We start from the raw sequence: 17,136 nt of genomic DNA on the forward strand, positions 1-17,136 counted from the left end.
AATGCTCTAGCATTTAAACCCGTGGACATGTATTCCGAATTGCCTAACCAACTGCCTCACTCTTTCGGTAGACTTACGGCATTGCCCGTTCACTTTGCTCCTCCAGTCGAGGCAGACGCCATTTGAGATGCACAGGGACGCATAAATCTCCAGGCTGGAACACTGCACAGACACATTGCTGATTCGGCAGCCATCAAAAATGCAGCCCTCGTAAAAGGACTCAGGAGGCACCAATGCATGGCAGTCAGCGAAGACACTGCAAATGCAAGCACCAGGAAGCTTCATTAGTACCAACAGGGGCAAAACCTTCGCCAACCCCTCCAACTCTGAGCACAATGCTGACGCTAAGGATGGCGGGGGTGTCTAAGCACCTCCTTCCACCTCTTTAGCAATGTGCACACCTGGCATTGTGTCCCTGAGGCCTCCCTTCTCAATTGAATAGTTTATTACCAGGATGGAGAAAAGGAGAATTTCAAGAAAACAAGGATTCAGTGACTGTAGTTGCTTTGAAAATGTAGGTAACATGCCATTCGCTCATCCATGGGGCGCACCAAACTTACTCGCTCATGATGACTTTGCAAAGTTCCGGTGTTTTGCAGGGTGCTTTAGTTGGTGGCACCTTAGTGGGTAGAGATGTTGGTTTGGGTAGTGGTGGGGGCACATTGCAGTACGGCTTTTCCGTCACGTTGACCTTCCAGTGAGGTGCCATCTGTGAGCAGTCGGCAACAATCTGGCCATTAGGCAAGCGGCAGTCATCTTTCTTGTTATTGCTGCAGGTGCCTGTAATGGCCATATGGAGACAGAAACAATCATGCTTTGTGTGACGTTACACTTTAGAAGCAGACCGAGCACTCACAAATGAAGCCATCAGTTTACCAATGTTTTATCTAGCAAGCTAGTTTCAGCCTTTTGAAATATCAAGTTTTATCAATAATGGTCTAAGTCAAAATGGCCTCCTGCCAAAATGTCAGTTGAGCTGAAGTAGAGTTAGTCACATGACTCATATAGTTGCCCTCTAAAATGATTTGGACAGAATGTCAGCTGGGCTAAAGTAGAGTTAGTCACGTGACTCATATGGACGCCTCTAAAAGGATTCCAGGAGATTGCAATGCCAAGTCCAAAGAGGAATCATGGCACATAGCAAAAGAAGCAAGCAGAGGATGCGTCTGACAGGTGTAGAACAGGAGATGATTAGGTGACTGCCATGCCAGGTAAACAACATTCAGTATATGATGGCTTGATTTTGAATCTGAGAACATCCACTTTCCTCTCAACTTCCCACTCCTCCACCCCCCACCCTGGTTGAGATTGAGAAGATTGAACCATCAAAGCACAAGGATTTCCTGTAGAACAGTGGGTTTAGATGACCTTGAGTTTCTTGCAGGAATTCCACTCCAATTTACATTCTGTTCCTTCACGTGAAAAGAATAATGCACAATCAGGGCCTTTCACCTGCTTTCACCCTCCCAAAGAAAACAGTGAGTGCGTGGAGGTGAGTGTGTCATGCCCCGTACCTTCTACACGAGTTCTGGGGGGATGTACCTAATGCTGTACTGCCACTTACCGCACTGGCCTTCCGTGTTGTACCCGAACATGCTGAATGGGAGTTTCACCACGAAGATCATGCCGCTGAAGGAGACGTAGGCGTTAATTTCAGCGATCTGAACGATCATGTTGATGCCAGCCGAAGATATTGAAATGCCATTTTTGGTAAAGCCCGGGATCACCCACTCCTTGTTGAACCTTATCTGAAGAAATATAATGTAACATATTGTTAACAAAAAAAACAAAAAACTGCCTGGCTAGTCAAAAAACCTTTACAGCTGACAAGGTGTATGAGTAGGGCTGCACAATCCCCTCCCTGTCTTATGTCGCGACATTAGACACAGTCTCGGAATTGCTGATGTAGTTCTTCTTACTTCTGCTACCTTTAAAATCAAGCTTAATCCAAATAAGAATAAGTTTGTGACATTTGGTGTGTCTACCCACCAAAAGTACCATATTACAATTCAAAAGGACCTCTTTACCCTTCAGTGGGGGCGCTCTAAAAATCGATGCCCCATTGAAACATGACAATCTTAACCTCTGACAATCTTAAAATCCTTGGCAGATAACCGCAGCCCTGCTTTAGAAGAACCATGTTATGAGTAGTAAGGTAGACATGTTTCATGTTAAAACACACTTGACAATACCACAGCTCTACGGTGTGAGGAAAGAAATTTGTGAAAGCACATATTCACAGGAAACATACACTTGTGTCCATGACCTTGGTCTCAGAAACAGGATCCTGGATTTCGGACACTGAGATCCATGCCTTACGAATGCCATCCAGACTCACTTTTAGAAGTCTGTTTTACCATTGCCTAATCCCTGGCTTAATGAGGGGATACCTCGAGGTGGCAGGCGACCCTATTGGTAATCTCCCGCTGCCCAAGTTAACAACCTGAGTGAAGAAGGGGCCATTAATGAGGGTTGCGCTGTCGTTACCGACAGGGTTGGCCCACCGCCTCGTGGTATATCGCCATTAGCACCTGTGTAGTTTCCTACACAGGTGCTAATGGTGTCTTTTTTAAAAACTGACCTTTGCTGCATGGCCCCGCGCAGTGCAGTCAGTTTTCACCATTGATGGCTGTGACGTCATCAACATTGAAAACGGGGCACAGCACTGTGTGGGCCGACACCAAGCAGCAATGGTGCGTTTCTTTTTCACCATTAGAACCTGTGTAGGGAACTAAACGGTTGCCAAGAGGTGAGGGTGAAGGGGGAGTGGGGAAGGAAAGGGGAGGGCCCACTGACTCGGAACGCCGGCTTGTACTATACAATAGAACCCACGTTCTGAGCAGCCTGATTGGTCAGCTCCCCCTTCCAGGGTTCTATTAAAGATTATGCCTTCTTAACTATGTTGACGTTGGTCAATCCCTTTAAGTTGTGCTCCTTTCCAACACATCTTGTTTTGAAACAGTTTCTGTAAATCATTTGCTTTTGGAACACCTGCTAATGTGGCCAGACTGCTAATTTCAAAATAGCAGTTCTGTAGATCAAGTACGTATTGAATGTGATGTACTTATAGTAACAGAGGATTACTCACCCTGTTGGTCATCTTCCCCTTGTAAACCATCCTGGTCAGCATGACTTCGTTAGAGCGGTAGAAGATGTAAAGGGACTGGGGGCAGGAAAGGCCATCCTCTGCATTACAGAAGTAGTTGTCAATTAGGATGTGGAAGTTGTCGTATCGGGGAGTGATCTGCTTCACCAGGGTGTAGGTGCAGTTGTCCAGGAACGTGTAATAGGTCCCATCAAAGGTGATATAGTGGGGATCGCCCCAGCCACTGCAGACACCTGGTGTAAAGAGAAGATGAGAGTTAGGGTTCAAGGAAACCAACATGCAATTCATATAGTCTGCATATTTGTGCAGAGTTGCCATAATGCAATTAAATATTTGCCAATAGACGTCAACTACTAATAGTAGTTTCCTGTGCATTACACTATCACTATTTGATGAAATAAAGATGTATAATATATATGCTTGGACTATTAGAAAAAGGGATCAGGCTTGAATGCTACACAAGAAGATTTGACAGGATGATGTCCCAATGACATTTTCTTGAAACTGATCGAGCTGTGTTGAATGCATATCTCAAAATGGTTGATTATGCAAATGTTTCTTTAACCTTGTGGACGGAGGCAGGTGCCATTATTGCGGAATAATTTGAGGAAGGGTCATTATCCCAAGTGATAATGACCCCACCTATAGTGTATGGGGCTGCAAGCACATTGTCGTAAGAGCAATAGAGGTTTTGAACTTGTGCTGGTGAAGTAAACCATGTTGGGTTATTAGTGAGTAAAGCATGCAAACTATGTTAGGAAATTATATTCAAGTATATTTTGTAATATTTAAATAACCAGCATGGCTTTATAAATTGTAAATTGGTTCTAATGGAACAGTTTTACCATTAGCTTGCATTAAGTGCAATGTTTAGAGAACAGTTTTTCTTTACAAATGTGAAAAAAATATTCCATGATTTAACTAAGCTTTCATAATGGTGTGTAAAATTAGGTTATTGACTGTCATATTGTAGTGCTGTTTAAAAAAAGAAGATTCTCCAACAGGAATGCCTTGTTAAAATAAATCTTGCTGCAGAATTACTATGCTCTTTCTTTCTGAGAAATGTGTTCTGTTGTTCCTCTGGTTGTCTATGTAGTCAGAATGTCAGGCGTGCAGACACTACCAGTAGTTATTGACTGCATTCTGAACATTCTGATTGACTGTGAGAAGATCAGTAATGATTTCTATGATTTAATTTGAAGTATTTGTGACATGACAAAGCTAAAACAAGAGAACAGTTGGAGAGTTGTCCAAAACAAATGTAGTGTTTTAGCAAACAAAGTCGCATACTGTGCAAGGGATAGCTATCTAGGTGTAGTTCTTACATTCGCACTCGTAGTGATAACAGCAGCCATCATCACTGTAAACCTTGATGGGCGGGAAGCCGCTCTCACAAGTCACTGTCTTCACCTCTGGGCATTTCACAGGCTCAATAGTCACCACGTTGTTGCCCCGACACGTTGCCACAGTGCAGTTATTAATGATCCAAGTCTCGTTGACCTGAAATGGGGAGAGTTAGACGAACAGTTAGCTCCCACTCAAAAATCTCCAGGTTGAGCGTACAATTCTGAATGAGTGGGTCCACCACCATGCGCTGCCCACACTTGCCAGGTGGATGTTAGGGTTTGGGAGCGGATCACATGACTGTTCTGAGAGGATCCAGAGAGCTGAGATGATATGGGTGGTTACGTTTGTCCTATCAGTTTGGCTGAGGATTTTATGATATGCGTAGATTGTTACACAGTATAGTTGCAACCATAAACTAGCTTTTCCATATTCAATAGGACTAAATAGGCACATATTTCACTAAGTAGGTAGTCATTCATTCTGCCAAAAACGTCCACTTTTGCATGGCTCACTGCCAATGATAATGCATAGCAATCAAAGCCTAATTAAAGTCCAGAACTGCAAAACCTGTGTCCTAGGGCGTTGTGGTTTATTTTCCGCCGGAGGCAGAGCAACTCACTTTCATTCATATTTTGATTGAGTCTTATATCGAATTCTGGCTTCTAAATTCCTATGCCAAAATGTTATAGTGCAGAAATTAGAACAGCAGAGGAATACGTACAACAAAGCAGCAGAGGAATATGTACAAAAAAGGCACAGATTCACATAGACCTGAACCTTTGCGTGCAACAGAAATCTTGGACTGCTCAGGTCTGCTCAGAGACGTACAGGTTTATGTGGGCAGCTGAACAAAAGGGTAGATGGCTGGAAGGTTTAAAATTAATCTTAACCTCTGGCATTGCTCTGGGCAACCCTCCAAACCATTGTTCTTCACCACCCAAGACATTAGAAAAGGGGAACAACCATATGCAAATCATGCTTGGGCCCATCCCAAAAGGGCAGTCTAGCCTGCAACCACAGGCATCCCCAAACATGTTTCGGCCTTGTTGGGCCTCATCGGTGAGGAGGAGCTTGGGTCTCTAGGTCTAGCAGGCACGGGACTTACGTTTGGGCATACCCATCCCACTCGTGGTGACAATAGCAGAACAAAATGGGTGATGGATGGAAGCCTTAGTATTAATCTGAACCTCTGGCATTGCTCTTGGCAACCCTCCAGACCATCGTTCTTCACCTGTCCAGTTATTACAGAAGGGGAAACAATATATGCACATCAGGCTTGTGCCCATCTCAAAAGGGATACAATAAATGTGAGCAGTGGGCCACTACCCTACCCACACCCTTTCAGTACCTAAGTAACATGCTCAGGTATTCACTGGCTGACTTTAGGAAGCCTTCACATGGCGGAAGGACAGGACGCTGCCGACATCTGTAGGCCCCAGGTCTAAGCACAATTCACCACGAAGAGCACAAAAGATAAACAATTCTAAATTGAAAAAAAATAAATGATGGGATAAGAAAGGAACTTGCGACTGCAGTGGGTGCCATCACAGTCCAGCGTTTTGATGTTGTACAGACAGGTCCGTTTGAACCACCTGTGCATGTTGCTCTCGCCAGGTAAAGCAATAGCTTTTGCTCATATTTGCAAGCACATCCCATGTGTGAGTTTGGGACATGCTCACACATGTGGAGATGCACCCTTCTGAAGCCACATCCTTCTGAACAGCTACATTCGTGCACATGCACAGCACACACATTCACAAATGCAGAAGTGATCACTCAAATGGAAAGTGTTGCGAGCAAGCCCGATAGAGGTCAGCACAAGACAAACTGGGTATCTGATCTCATGAAACAAATTAGTCTCTATGTTGCACTCTTTACAGACCTGTTTGGGGGGGCAGCCGGGGACAGTTGTTGTTGGAGTCGTCCTTGCCGTCGAGGTTGAAGTGCTTGTTTGTTTGGTAGTTGTAGCTGGGGTGGTTGTGCTTTTAGCTTTTGTAGTTGTCTTGGGAGGTGGTGGTGTTGGTGTTGGGCATGGACCCTGGAATCGCTCAGCTTCACAGCGTGTATTGCAAACAGCAAAAAATATGCATCCGGCCGCATCCGTTTTATTGTAAATGACTTCCCCTGTAATAGGCCGAAGACAGAATCGTGAATTAGGCATATTTATTTAAGCACTATATCTTTGAAAGGTAAAGGGCTGTGAAGCACACCCATGCTATAATACAGGTTTTCCAACCCCCCAACAATGATTTATGTAGCTCACCCTTTATAAAGATCTAAATTATGTTTTATGGTTACTATTTAGTGGTAGTAGTGTTTGTGGGCTAGGTTTTAGAATCCACTTGCACTCCACTTCATAGGTATTGGAGGTGTGATTTTTAGCTAGTCTGCTGCGAGGTCACAGGGTTGAGAGGGTGGTGCCCACACTTATTGTTAATAGTAGAGTTTGTTTGTATCAGGAACAGCACACATGATCAACTCCAGGCTTACCAACAAGACCACATCTCATCCGGGAGATACACACCAGCCCAACAGGATTCCTAACCACGCACAAATGGCCGCATTGGACCACACTATCCTTCATACATACCCTTGGAGGTCAAAACACGTGTCGGCTGACCACCAATCATTTTAATAAGGAACAATATACACAAACTACAACTAACTGGGACATAAAGAGTATTAAATTATGGTCAAGTGCAAGGTAGCCGGTTCAAACAAAGGTTAATATTTAGGGCCTTGTGAGAAGGGAAACAGCTCTATGAATTCTGGTTGCGCACTAAGAATTGCAGTAAAACTTTATCGCCCCCCGCTGCTTTACTAGATGGCACCATATTTGCTGCCCAGATTCTTATCGAACTGCTTGAACTTGCAGATCCATGAGGACAGAGGGGCCAGTAACTAGGGGAAAGCACAATGGAGCACATAGATAAAGCAAAAGGAGCAAACTTGGTCTCATGGAAGGAAGTGCGGTAATTCCCTAATCAATGAACATACCCAATAATGATATGCCCACTTAGTTTACTGGCCACAAAGTCCTCCTCAGACTTTGCTGCACTTGCCGCGATGTCTACCACTTCAATGAACATTTATTCTTTTTATCCCTCCTCCCCATATACTTTTCTTTGCGTTCTCATCGGTAGTCCTTACGCAACTTGTAAGTAGGGGTGGGTAAACAAAAGGTCAGGCACAACTCAGACCACCCGAGTTGCAGGTGGTTCTACTTCCAAGAACCATGAGAACTTTTCTGGACATGTATCTGGGAAGGTTTTGACTTCACTCAGGGGTACAAAATGAGGTACTTTAAAGCAAAGAGATGCTGACATCCCCCTCATCCCCTATACCACATTCCACTGCCCCACTGGAGGGAGTCACACCCCTTCATGGGAATGGGACATGTTAAATATGTGTTCTATTTCTTTCACTCTTGCGTTGGAAATGTATAAAAAAGCAGCACAAAGGTGTCGAGTATTCTGGGAATGCTGGTGGGTTGCGGAGGGTCTGGGGAGTAGAGGAAGTGTGAGGAAGGCTTATTCTCTCCTCCAAAATGTGCCCACATAATTTCATATGTCACTGAACCTTTGGACCAGTGACACATGACATTTCACTGGTCCGTTTTTGGGTAGTTCAAGCATGCCTATTTGAAGTCTATCACGCTATACCACCTTAATCCTATGGCTTCCCCAAAACCTTGTCACCATTGCTGAATGCTCCTCAAATCCATGTGTTAAATTGTGCAAACCAGAGGGTGTGATGGGCCAATCATTTTCCTCTCAAAAGTGCCCCGCAATTCATAATCTGGATGTGCTTCAATTTGCAGTACTCTGGTGCATCGCAGATGAACACACTCAGATGCCTACTGCCCCAGTCTGTGTGCAACTGCACTGACACGGAGGATACAGCATTTACATTCATTGCGCTCTTTTGAAAAATTCTCGCACACTATAGTGTTTAAAACCAAGGTGAGAGAATCTAAGGGCACACAACGGTGGGGGATTTTTAGTCTTCAGTGCTATCAAAATGTAATAGTTTGACCAATAGGACTGCAATGCTCCAAAGCAAATTTAAAATTGTCCAAACCCTCAGCAGGACTAAAGAAAATAACTAAATAATTGGATTACATTTTTATCTAGCATTTAAAAACATAAATAATATATCTTTACCTGGATTGAAGAATGTGTCATGGACATGGCAGAAGCAGGCAGTAGTCTTTTCTGGGGTAGAAGCAGTGGATGAACGAGTGGTCGTTTTCAATGCTGTTGTGCTTTCTGTTGTAGGTTTGACAATAGGCTGAGTCGCCTGTGTTGTTTTTGGTCGAGTTATAATAGTTATTCCAGTTTCTTTGCTAGTAGTGGCTATGGAAGTAACTATTTTTTTAGTTGTAGGTTCTGGTGTTGAAGATGTGGTAATTTCAGTTGTTGTTGTCCCAGTGGTTGTGGAAGGTGGAATGACTGTAGTGGTTGCACAATGACTATAGTCATCACAGCACAGCACACTTATCTCATAGTTATAACAGAGTTTGAGCTTTCCAGTCTGATCCTGATTATTACAGATCAGCCCAAATGTTAAATTGCACTGAACAACTTGCCCAAGGTCAGAAATGCTTACATGAGGAAAGTTTTCAGCTCTGCACTTGATGTTCTTTGGGGTCCTACAAATGTTCCCTCCTGAAGCAATTATGTTGTCATAGGTTTCAATATCTCCACCACTCTTCCCTGATGAAGGAAAATTAACATCAAACCATTTTGTCCACTTACATTTTGGTTTGCATGAAGTGGTTGCAGATGGGGTTGTAGTTATCACAGAAGTTGTTGTTGGAGATGGAGTTGGTGTTGTCTCTGTAGTTGTAATTACAGAGGTTGTGGTTGAAGGAGGAGTTGTAGCAGTTGTGGTGGTTGTCTCTGTTGTTGTAGGTGTTGTTGTTTCTATGGAGGTTGTGGTGGTCTCTGTCGTTGTAGGTGGTGTTGTTGTGGTAGTTTCTGAGATTGTTGTGGGGGTTGTAGTTTCTGAGATTGTGGTTATAACTCCTGTGGTGGTTGTTGGTGCAATTGTGGTAGTTGCTGAGGTTGTTGCTGCAGTTGTAGTTTCTGTAGTTGTCGTCGTTTCTGGTGTGGGCGTTGTAGTTTCAGTTGTAATGGTAGTTTCTGGTGTTGTTGTTTGAGTTGTAGTTTCTGTTGTAATCTCAGAGGTTGTAGTTGGTATTGGAGTAGTTGTGGTTGTAGTTGATGGTGTCGATGTTGCAGTTGTTGTCTTTTTGATTACTGTTGTGAGATGTGTTGTGGCTGGTGTTGTTCTACAGTGGCTATAGTCATCACAGCACAATACACTTATCTCATAGTTGTAACACATTTTGGCCTTTCCAATCTGTTCCTTGTTACTGCAAATCAGACCGAATGTTACATTGCACTGAACAACTTGTCCGAGGTCAGCAATGCTCACATCGGGAAAGTTTTCAGCTCTGCACTTGATGTCCAGTGGGGTCTTACAAATGTTCTCTCCTGAAGCAATTATGTTGTCATAGGTTTCGATATCTCCACCACTCTTTCCTGATGAAGGAAAATTAACATCAAACCATTTTGTCCACTGACATTTTGGCTGACATGAAGTAGTTGTTGATGGGGTTGTAGTTATCACAGAAGTTGTTGTTGGAGATGGAGTTGTTGTTGTTTCTGTAGTTGTAGTAATAACAGATGTTGTGGTTGAAGGAGGAGTTGTAGCAGTTGTGGTGGTTGTCTCTGTTGTTGTAGGTGTTGTTGTTTCTATGGAGGTTGTGGTGGTCTCTGTCGTTGTAGGTGGTGGTGTTGTGGTAGTTTCTGAGATTGTTGTGGGGGCTGTAGTTTCTGAGATTGTGGTTATAACTCCTGTGGTGGTTGTTGGTGCAATTGTGGTAGTTGCTGAGGTCGTTGCTGCAGTTGTAGTTTCTGTAGTTGTCGTAGTTTCTGGTGTGGGCGTTGTAGTTTCAGTTGTAATGGTAGTTTCTGGTGTTGTTGTTTGAGTTGTAGTTTCTGTTGTAGTCTCAGAGGTTGTAGTTGGTATTGGAGTAGTTGTGGTTGTAGTTGATGGTGTCGAGGTTGCAGTTGTTGTCTTTTCGATTACTGTTGTGAGATGTGTTGTGGCTGGTGTTGTTCTACAGTGGCTATAGTCATCACAGCACAATACACTTATCTCATAGTTGTAACACATTTTGGCCTTTCCAATCTGTTCCTTGTTACTGCAAATCAGACCGAATGTTACATTGCACTGAACAACTTGTCCAAGGTCAGCAATTCTCACATCGGGAAAGTTTTCAGCTCTGCACTTAATGTCCAGTGGGGTCTTACAAATGTTCTCTCCTGAAGCAATTATGTTGTCATAGGTTTCGATATCTCCACCACTCTTTCCTGATGAAGGAAAATTAACATCAAACCATTTTGTCCACTGACATTTTGGCTGACATGAAGTAGTTGTTGATGGGGTTGTAGTTATCACAGAAGTTGTTGTTGGAGATGGAGTTGTTGTTGTTTCTGTAGTTGTAGTAATAACAGAGGTTGTGGTTGAAGGTGGAGTTGTAGCAGTTGGTCTGGTGGTTGTCTCTGTTGTTGTTGGTGTAGTTGTTTCTGTGGAGGTGGTGGTGGTGGTCTCTGTCGTTGTAGTTGGTGGTGTTGTGGTAGTTTCTGAGATTGTTGTGGGGCTTGTAGTTTCTGAGATTGTGGTTATAACTCCTGTGGTGGTTGTTGGTGCAATTGTGGTAGTTGCTGAGGTTGTTGCTGCAGTTGTAGTTTCTGTAGTTGTCGTAGTTTCTGGTGTGGGCGTTGTAGTTTCAGTTGTAATGGTACTTTCTGGTGTTGTTGTTTGAGTTGTAGTTTCTGTTGTAGTCTCAGAGGTTGTAGTTGGTATTGGAGTAGTTGTGGTTGTAGTTGATGGTGTCGATGTTGCAGTTGTTGTCTTTTCGATTACTGTTGTGAGATGTGTTGTGGCTGGTGTTGTTCTACAGTGGCTATAGTCATCACAGCACAATACACTTATCTCATAGTTGTAACACCTTTTGGCCTTTCCAATCTGTTCCTTGTTACTGCAAATCAGACCGAATGTTACATTGCACTGAACAACTTGTCCAAGGTCAGCAATGCTCACATCGGGAAAGTTTTCAGCTCTGCACTTGATGTCCAGTGGGGTCTTACAAATGTTCTCTCCTGAAGCAATTATGTTGTCATAGGTTTCGATATCTCCACCACTCTTTCCTGATGAAGGAAAATTAACATCAAACCATTTTGTCCACTGACATTTTGGCTGACATGAAGTAGTTGTTGATGGGGTTGTAGTTATCACAGAAGTTGTTGTTAGAGGTGGGGTTGTTGTTGTTTCTGTAGTTGTGGTAATCACAGAGGTTGTGGTTGAAGGTGGAGTTGTAGCAGTTGTTGTGGTGGTTGTCTCTGTTGTTGTTGGTGTAGTTGTTTCTGTGGAGGTGGTGGTCTCTGTCGTTGTAGTTGGTGGTGTTGTGGTAGTTTCTGAGATTGTTGTGGGGCTTGTAGTTTCTGAGATTGTGGTTGTAACTGTTGTGGTTGTTGGTGCAATTGTCGTAGTTACTGAGGTTGTTGTTGCAGTTGTAGTTTCTGTAGTTGTCATAGTTTCTGGTGTGGTTGTTGCAGTTTCAGTTGTAATGGTAGTTTCCGGTGTTGTTGTTTGAGTAGTAGTTTCTGTTGTAGTCTCAGATGTTGTAGTTGGTATTGGAGTAGTTGCGGTTGTAGTTGATGATGTCGATGTTGCAGTTGTTGTCTTTTCGATTACTGTTGTGAGATGTGTTGTGGCTGGTGTTGTTCTACAGTGGCTATAGTCATCACAGCACAATACACTTATCTCATAGTTGTAACACATTTTGGCCTTTCCAATCTGTTCCTTGTTACTGCAAATCAGACCGAATGTTACATTGCACTGAACAACTTGTCCAAGGTCAGCAATGCTCACATCGGGAAAGTTTTCAGCTCTGCACTTGATGTCCAGTGGGGTCTTACAAATGTTCTCTCCTGAAGCAATTATGTTGTCATAGGTTTCGATATCTCCACCACTCTTTCCTGATGAAGGAAAATTAACATCAAACCATTTTGTCCACTGACATTTTGGCTGACATAAAGTAGTTGTTGATGGGGTTGTAGTTATCACAGAAGTTGTTGTTGGAGATGGAGTTGTTGTTGTTTCTGTAGTTGTAGTAATAACAGAGGTTGTGGTTGAAGGTGGAGTTGTAGCAGTTGTTGTGGTGGTTGTCTCTGTTGTTGTTGGTGTAGTTGTTTCTGTGGAGGTGGTGGTGGTTTCTGTCACTGTAGTTTGTGGTTTTGTGGTAGTTTCTGAGATTGTTGTGGGGCTTGTAGTTTCTGAGATTGTGGTTGTAACTGTTGTGGTGGTTGTTGGTGCAATCGTGGTAGTTGCTGATGTTGTTTTTCCTGTTGTAGTTTCTGTAGATTTAGCGGTTTCTGGTGTGGTGGTAGTTTCTGGTGTAGTTGTAGTTTCAATTGTAATGGTAGTTTCTGGTGTTGTTGTTTGAGTTGTAGTTTCTGTTGTAGTCTCAGAGGTTGTAGTTGGTATTGGAGTGGTTGTGGTTGTCGTTGATGGTGTTGTTGTTACAGTTGTTGTCTTTTCGATTGTTGTTGTGAGATGTGTTGTGGCTGGTGTTGTTCTACAGTGGCTATAGTCATCACAGCACAATACACTTATCTCATAGTTGTAACACATTTTGGCCTTTCCAATCTGTTCCTTGTTACTGCAAATCAGACCGAATGTTACATTGCACTGAACAACTTGTCCAAGGTCAGCAATGCTCACATCGGGAAAGTTTTCAGCTCTGCACTTGATGTCCTGTGGGGTCTTACAAATGTTCTCTCCTGAAGCAATTATGTTGTCATAGGTTTCGATATCTCCACCACTCTTTCCTGATGAAGGAAAATTAACATCAAACCATTTTGTCCACTGACATTTTGGCTGACATGAAGTAGTTGATGATGGGGTTGTAGTTATCACAGAAGTTGTTGTTAGAGGTGGGGTTGTTGTTGTTTCTGTAGTTGTGGTAATCACAGAGGTTGTGGTTGAAGGTGGAGTTGTAGCAGTTGTTGTGGTGGTTGTCTCTGTTGTTGTTGGTGTAGTTGTTTCTGTGGAGGTGGTGGTGGTGGTCTCTGTCGTTGTAGTTGGTGGTTTTGTGGTAGTTTCTGAGATTGTTGTGGGGCTTGTAGTTTCTGAGATTGTGGTTGTAACTGTTGTGGTTGTTGGTGCAATTGTCGTAGTTACTGAGGTTGTTGTTGCAGTTGTAGTTTCTGTAGTTGTCGTAGTTTCTGGTGTGGTCGTTGCAGTTTCAGTTATAATGGTTGTTTCTGGCGTTGTTGTTTGAGATGCAGTTTCTGTTGTAGTCTCAGAGGTTGTAATTGGTATTGGAATGCTTGTGGTTATAGCAGTTGTTGTCTCTGTTGTTGTTGATGTAGTTGTTTCTGTTGAGGTGGTGGTCTCTGTTGTTGTAATTGGCAATGTAGTTGTGGTAGTTTCTGAGATTGTCGTGGGGGTTGTAGTTTCTGGGGTTGTTGTAGTTGTGATTGTAGTTGTAGTTTCTGGTGTTGTTGTTTGAGTTGTAGTTTCTGTTGTAGTCTTAGAGGCTGTAGTTGGTATTGGAGGGATTGTGGTTGAAGCTGTAGTTGATGGTGTTGTTGTTGCAATTGTTGTCTCAGTTGTTGTTGGTGTAGTTGTTTCTGTTGAGGTGGTGGTCTCTGTTTTTGTAGTTGGCAATGTAGTTGTGGTTGTTTCTGAGATTGTCATGGAGGTTGTAGTTTCTGGGGTTGTAGTTGCAGTTTTGATTGTAGTGGTAGTTTCCGGTTTTGTTTGAGTTGTGGTTTCTGTTGAGGTGGTGGTCTCTGTTGTTGTAGTTGGCAATGTAGTTGTGGTAGTTTCTGAGATTGTCGTGGGGGTTGTAGGCTCTGGGGTTGTAGTTGTAGTTTTAATTGTAGTGGTAGTTTCCGGTGTTGTTGTTTGAGTTGTAGTTTCTGTTGTAGTCTCAGAGGTTGTAGTTGGTATTGGAGGGGTTGTGGTTGTAGTTGTAGTTGGTGGTGTTGTTGTTGTCTCTGTTGTTGTTGGTGTAGTTGTTTCTTTTGAGGTGGTGGTCTCTGTTGTAGTTGGCAATGTAGTTGTGGTAGTGGTTGAGGTTGTCACTGGTGTTGTAGTTTCTGTTGTAGTGGTTTCTGGTGTTGTTGGGGTTGTGGTTTCTGCTGTGGTAGGTTCTGGAGTTGTTGGCGTTGTAGTTTCTGTCGTAGTTTCTTTTGTGGTCTCAGAGGTTGTAGTTTGTATCGGAGATGTAGTTGAAGTTGTAATTTCTGAAGTAGTGGTTGCTTTGGAAGTTGCACTTGGTGTTGTAGTGGTTGTTGTTTGTGTTACTGTGGTAGTTTCTGGGGGAGTTGTGGGTGTTGTAGTTTCAACAGTAGTGGAGGGTAGTGCTGTTATCACAGTTGTGGGAGAACAATCACTGTAGTCATCACAACATAGTACTTTGATTTGATAGTTGAGACACATCTTAAATTCTCCTGTTTGTTCCTTGTTCTTACACAAAAGACCAACTGTTACATTGCACTGCACTATTTGTCCACTCTGATCAATAGTTTGATCTGGAAATTTTTCTGCTCTACAATCGATATCCATGGGCTTTTCACAGAATGTATGTCCAGCTTCTCGGATCTTTTCATATGTTTCATAGTCTCCACCTGAACTTCCAACGCTAGGCACATCAACATCAAACCAATTAGTCCACTTGCATTTTGGCTTACAAGATGTTGATGCTGTTGAAAGTTCTGTTGTAGATGGGGCTGTAGTGGAAGGAGCCTGAGTAGTAACTATTGAGGTGGTAGTAGAAATTACTGTGCTTGTTATATGCTTGTCTGTAGTTGTTGTAGGTACATGTGTAGTGGTCTCTAAAGTTGTTGTTTCTTCTTGTGTAGTAGGAGGCTGTGTAGTTGGGGGAGCAGTTGTGCCACAGGGCACATACATACAACACTGGATCCTAATTTGATAGTTATAACAGATTGGCGGATGCTGGTCCTTATTGTAGCAAACTAGGCCCAGCGATTTATTGCAGGTGACTACTTGCTCCAGTTCATCTAGTGGTGTGTTGGGGAATCGTTCAGCTCTGCATTGAATGTCATTAGGGGTTTTACAAACACTGTATCCCTTGGCCCTTATATTCTCGAAGGTATCAAAATCGCCATTTGTCATCCCTGGATTTGGATAACTGACATCGTACCACTTTGACCACTTGCATTCTTCACGCACACAGATTGTTGTGGTTGGAGCTGCAAAGAAAACAAAGTAACTATTACTAGGGCTGTTCCTATTTTTTTACAGTCAGTCAACAAAATACTTTTATTCGGTATAGACATACAGATAATAAAACACACATTTCTCCTAAAATGTTTATACAGTATAGAATAAAAACAAACAATACATTACTAACTCTCCATAATAAATGTTATAAAAGGAAGAAAACCGAAAATACAAGGAGATCTTGGCTTGCAGCCTTATCTGGTTAATAAAATAATAAAATCAAGGACTTCTTTCTTAACAGCCATGCCCTATGGGTATACTGAGCAGTTCCAAATGTCACATTGGGATACAGACAATACATTAGAAAAATAAAAGCAGCATCGAAAGTATGGATCCCTGCATCTCTTAAAATCAGTTTAAGATAAACACGCCTTAACCCCAGGGGTCTTTTCACAAATCAATAAAAAGTGGAGAACTGTTTTTCTGACTATCCCAAGCTTTGGACATATTTCAGACGTTGCGTCCTTCCAGGAATTAGTAAAAATAGCCACTGGAAAAATTCCAAGCCTCAGGCGCATATGCAAACATCTTTCAAATGGGGGGAGATTGTATCCATGTACTGCCTAAAACCAGGCTCAGTTTTAAAAGCTAAATAATTGCGACCCAGTCTGTGCCTTGTTGCATCTGACCATAGTTGTTCACGGGCATTCAGACTTGCTGTTAATTATGCTTTGCTCAAGGCTGAGCGATTACTATCTCTCGGCTTGACCCATAGCTCGCCCATGCCCAGAACATACAACATTTTCTTTAGATGAGCAAACCACTTTAGAGTGTTCCCACTGTCTAGAGACATGAAATGGGACAACTTCTCCCTGCACCTTTCCAGTCCTGGTTGATACCAAACTCTCAACCAGAAAATAGCAGGGCTAAACATAGCCTTTGTGCCTATAGGAATAATACCATACTCCAGATGAGTAGGGGCTGAAGGAGCACTAATTGGAGGCAACAACAGTTGCTTTAAAAATCTGTTTTCCTTCATATTCCGTTGTTCGAACTTAACAAGGCCCCAGAGCTTGGACCCATTGAGAGCAGCTGGCATAACCTGATTACTATACAGGTTTAGTGCCGAGGACACAGCACCACTACTGTGGCTCGCAAAATAAGACTTGATAGCTCCACTTAGCTTTCGGAGAGTTATCCCTGACTTATCAATCTGTGAAACCCATCCTGGATACTCCTGGAACCCTACCCCGAGATAGTCAAAGTAGTCCACTTGTTCAATTGAAACATCTTCCAATTTTAGCCAAATCAATTTATGTTTAGAATGATTAGGACTGAAAACCATCGACTTGGTTTTATCAACGTTCTGCTTCAGTCTGAGATGATTACATTTGCCCAAAAAAGGGGATAGGGATTTC

General features: G+C 42.9%; 1 protein-coding gene across 1 annotated transcript in view; it reads right to left on the reverse strand.

The window, feature by feature from the left end:
• Positions 1 to 17,136, reverse strand: part of LOC138503905 (mucin-5AC-like) — a 76,820-nt gene that overhangs the window by 17,470 nt on the left and 42,214 nt on the right. Inside the window, exons 31-37 of the mRNA XM_069623990.1 lie at positions 8,617 to 15,747; positions 6,336 to 6,577; positions 4,432 to 4,606; positions 3,089 to 3,339; positions 1,565 to 1,748; positions 561 to 780; positions 78 to 256 (exon numbers count right to left, since the gene is read on the reverse strand). Coding sequence (XP_069480091.1) covers positions 78 to 256; positions 561 to 780; positions 1,565 to 1,748; positions 3,089 to 3,339; positions 4,432 to 4,606; positions 6,336 to 6,577; positions 8,617 to 15,747 — 8,382 coding nt within the window. The remainder of the gene's footprint in view (positions 1 to 77; positions 257 to 560; positions 781 to 1,564; positions 1,749 to 3,088; positions 3,340 to 4,431; positions 4,607 to 6,335; positions 6,578 to 8,616; positions 15,748 to 17,136) is intronic.

The sequence above is a fragment of the Ambystoma mexicanum genome, chromosome 11 (assembly GCF_040938575.1).
Source record: "Ambystoma mexicanum isolate Mex_15411 chromosome 11, UKY_AmexF1_1, whole genome shotgun sequence".
Taxonomy (NCBI): domain Eukaryota; kingdom Metazoa; phylum Chordata; class Amphibia; order Caudata; family Ambystomatidae; genus Ambystoma; species Ambystoma mexicanum.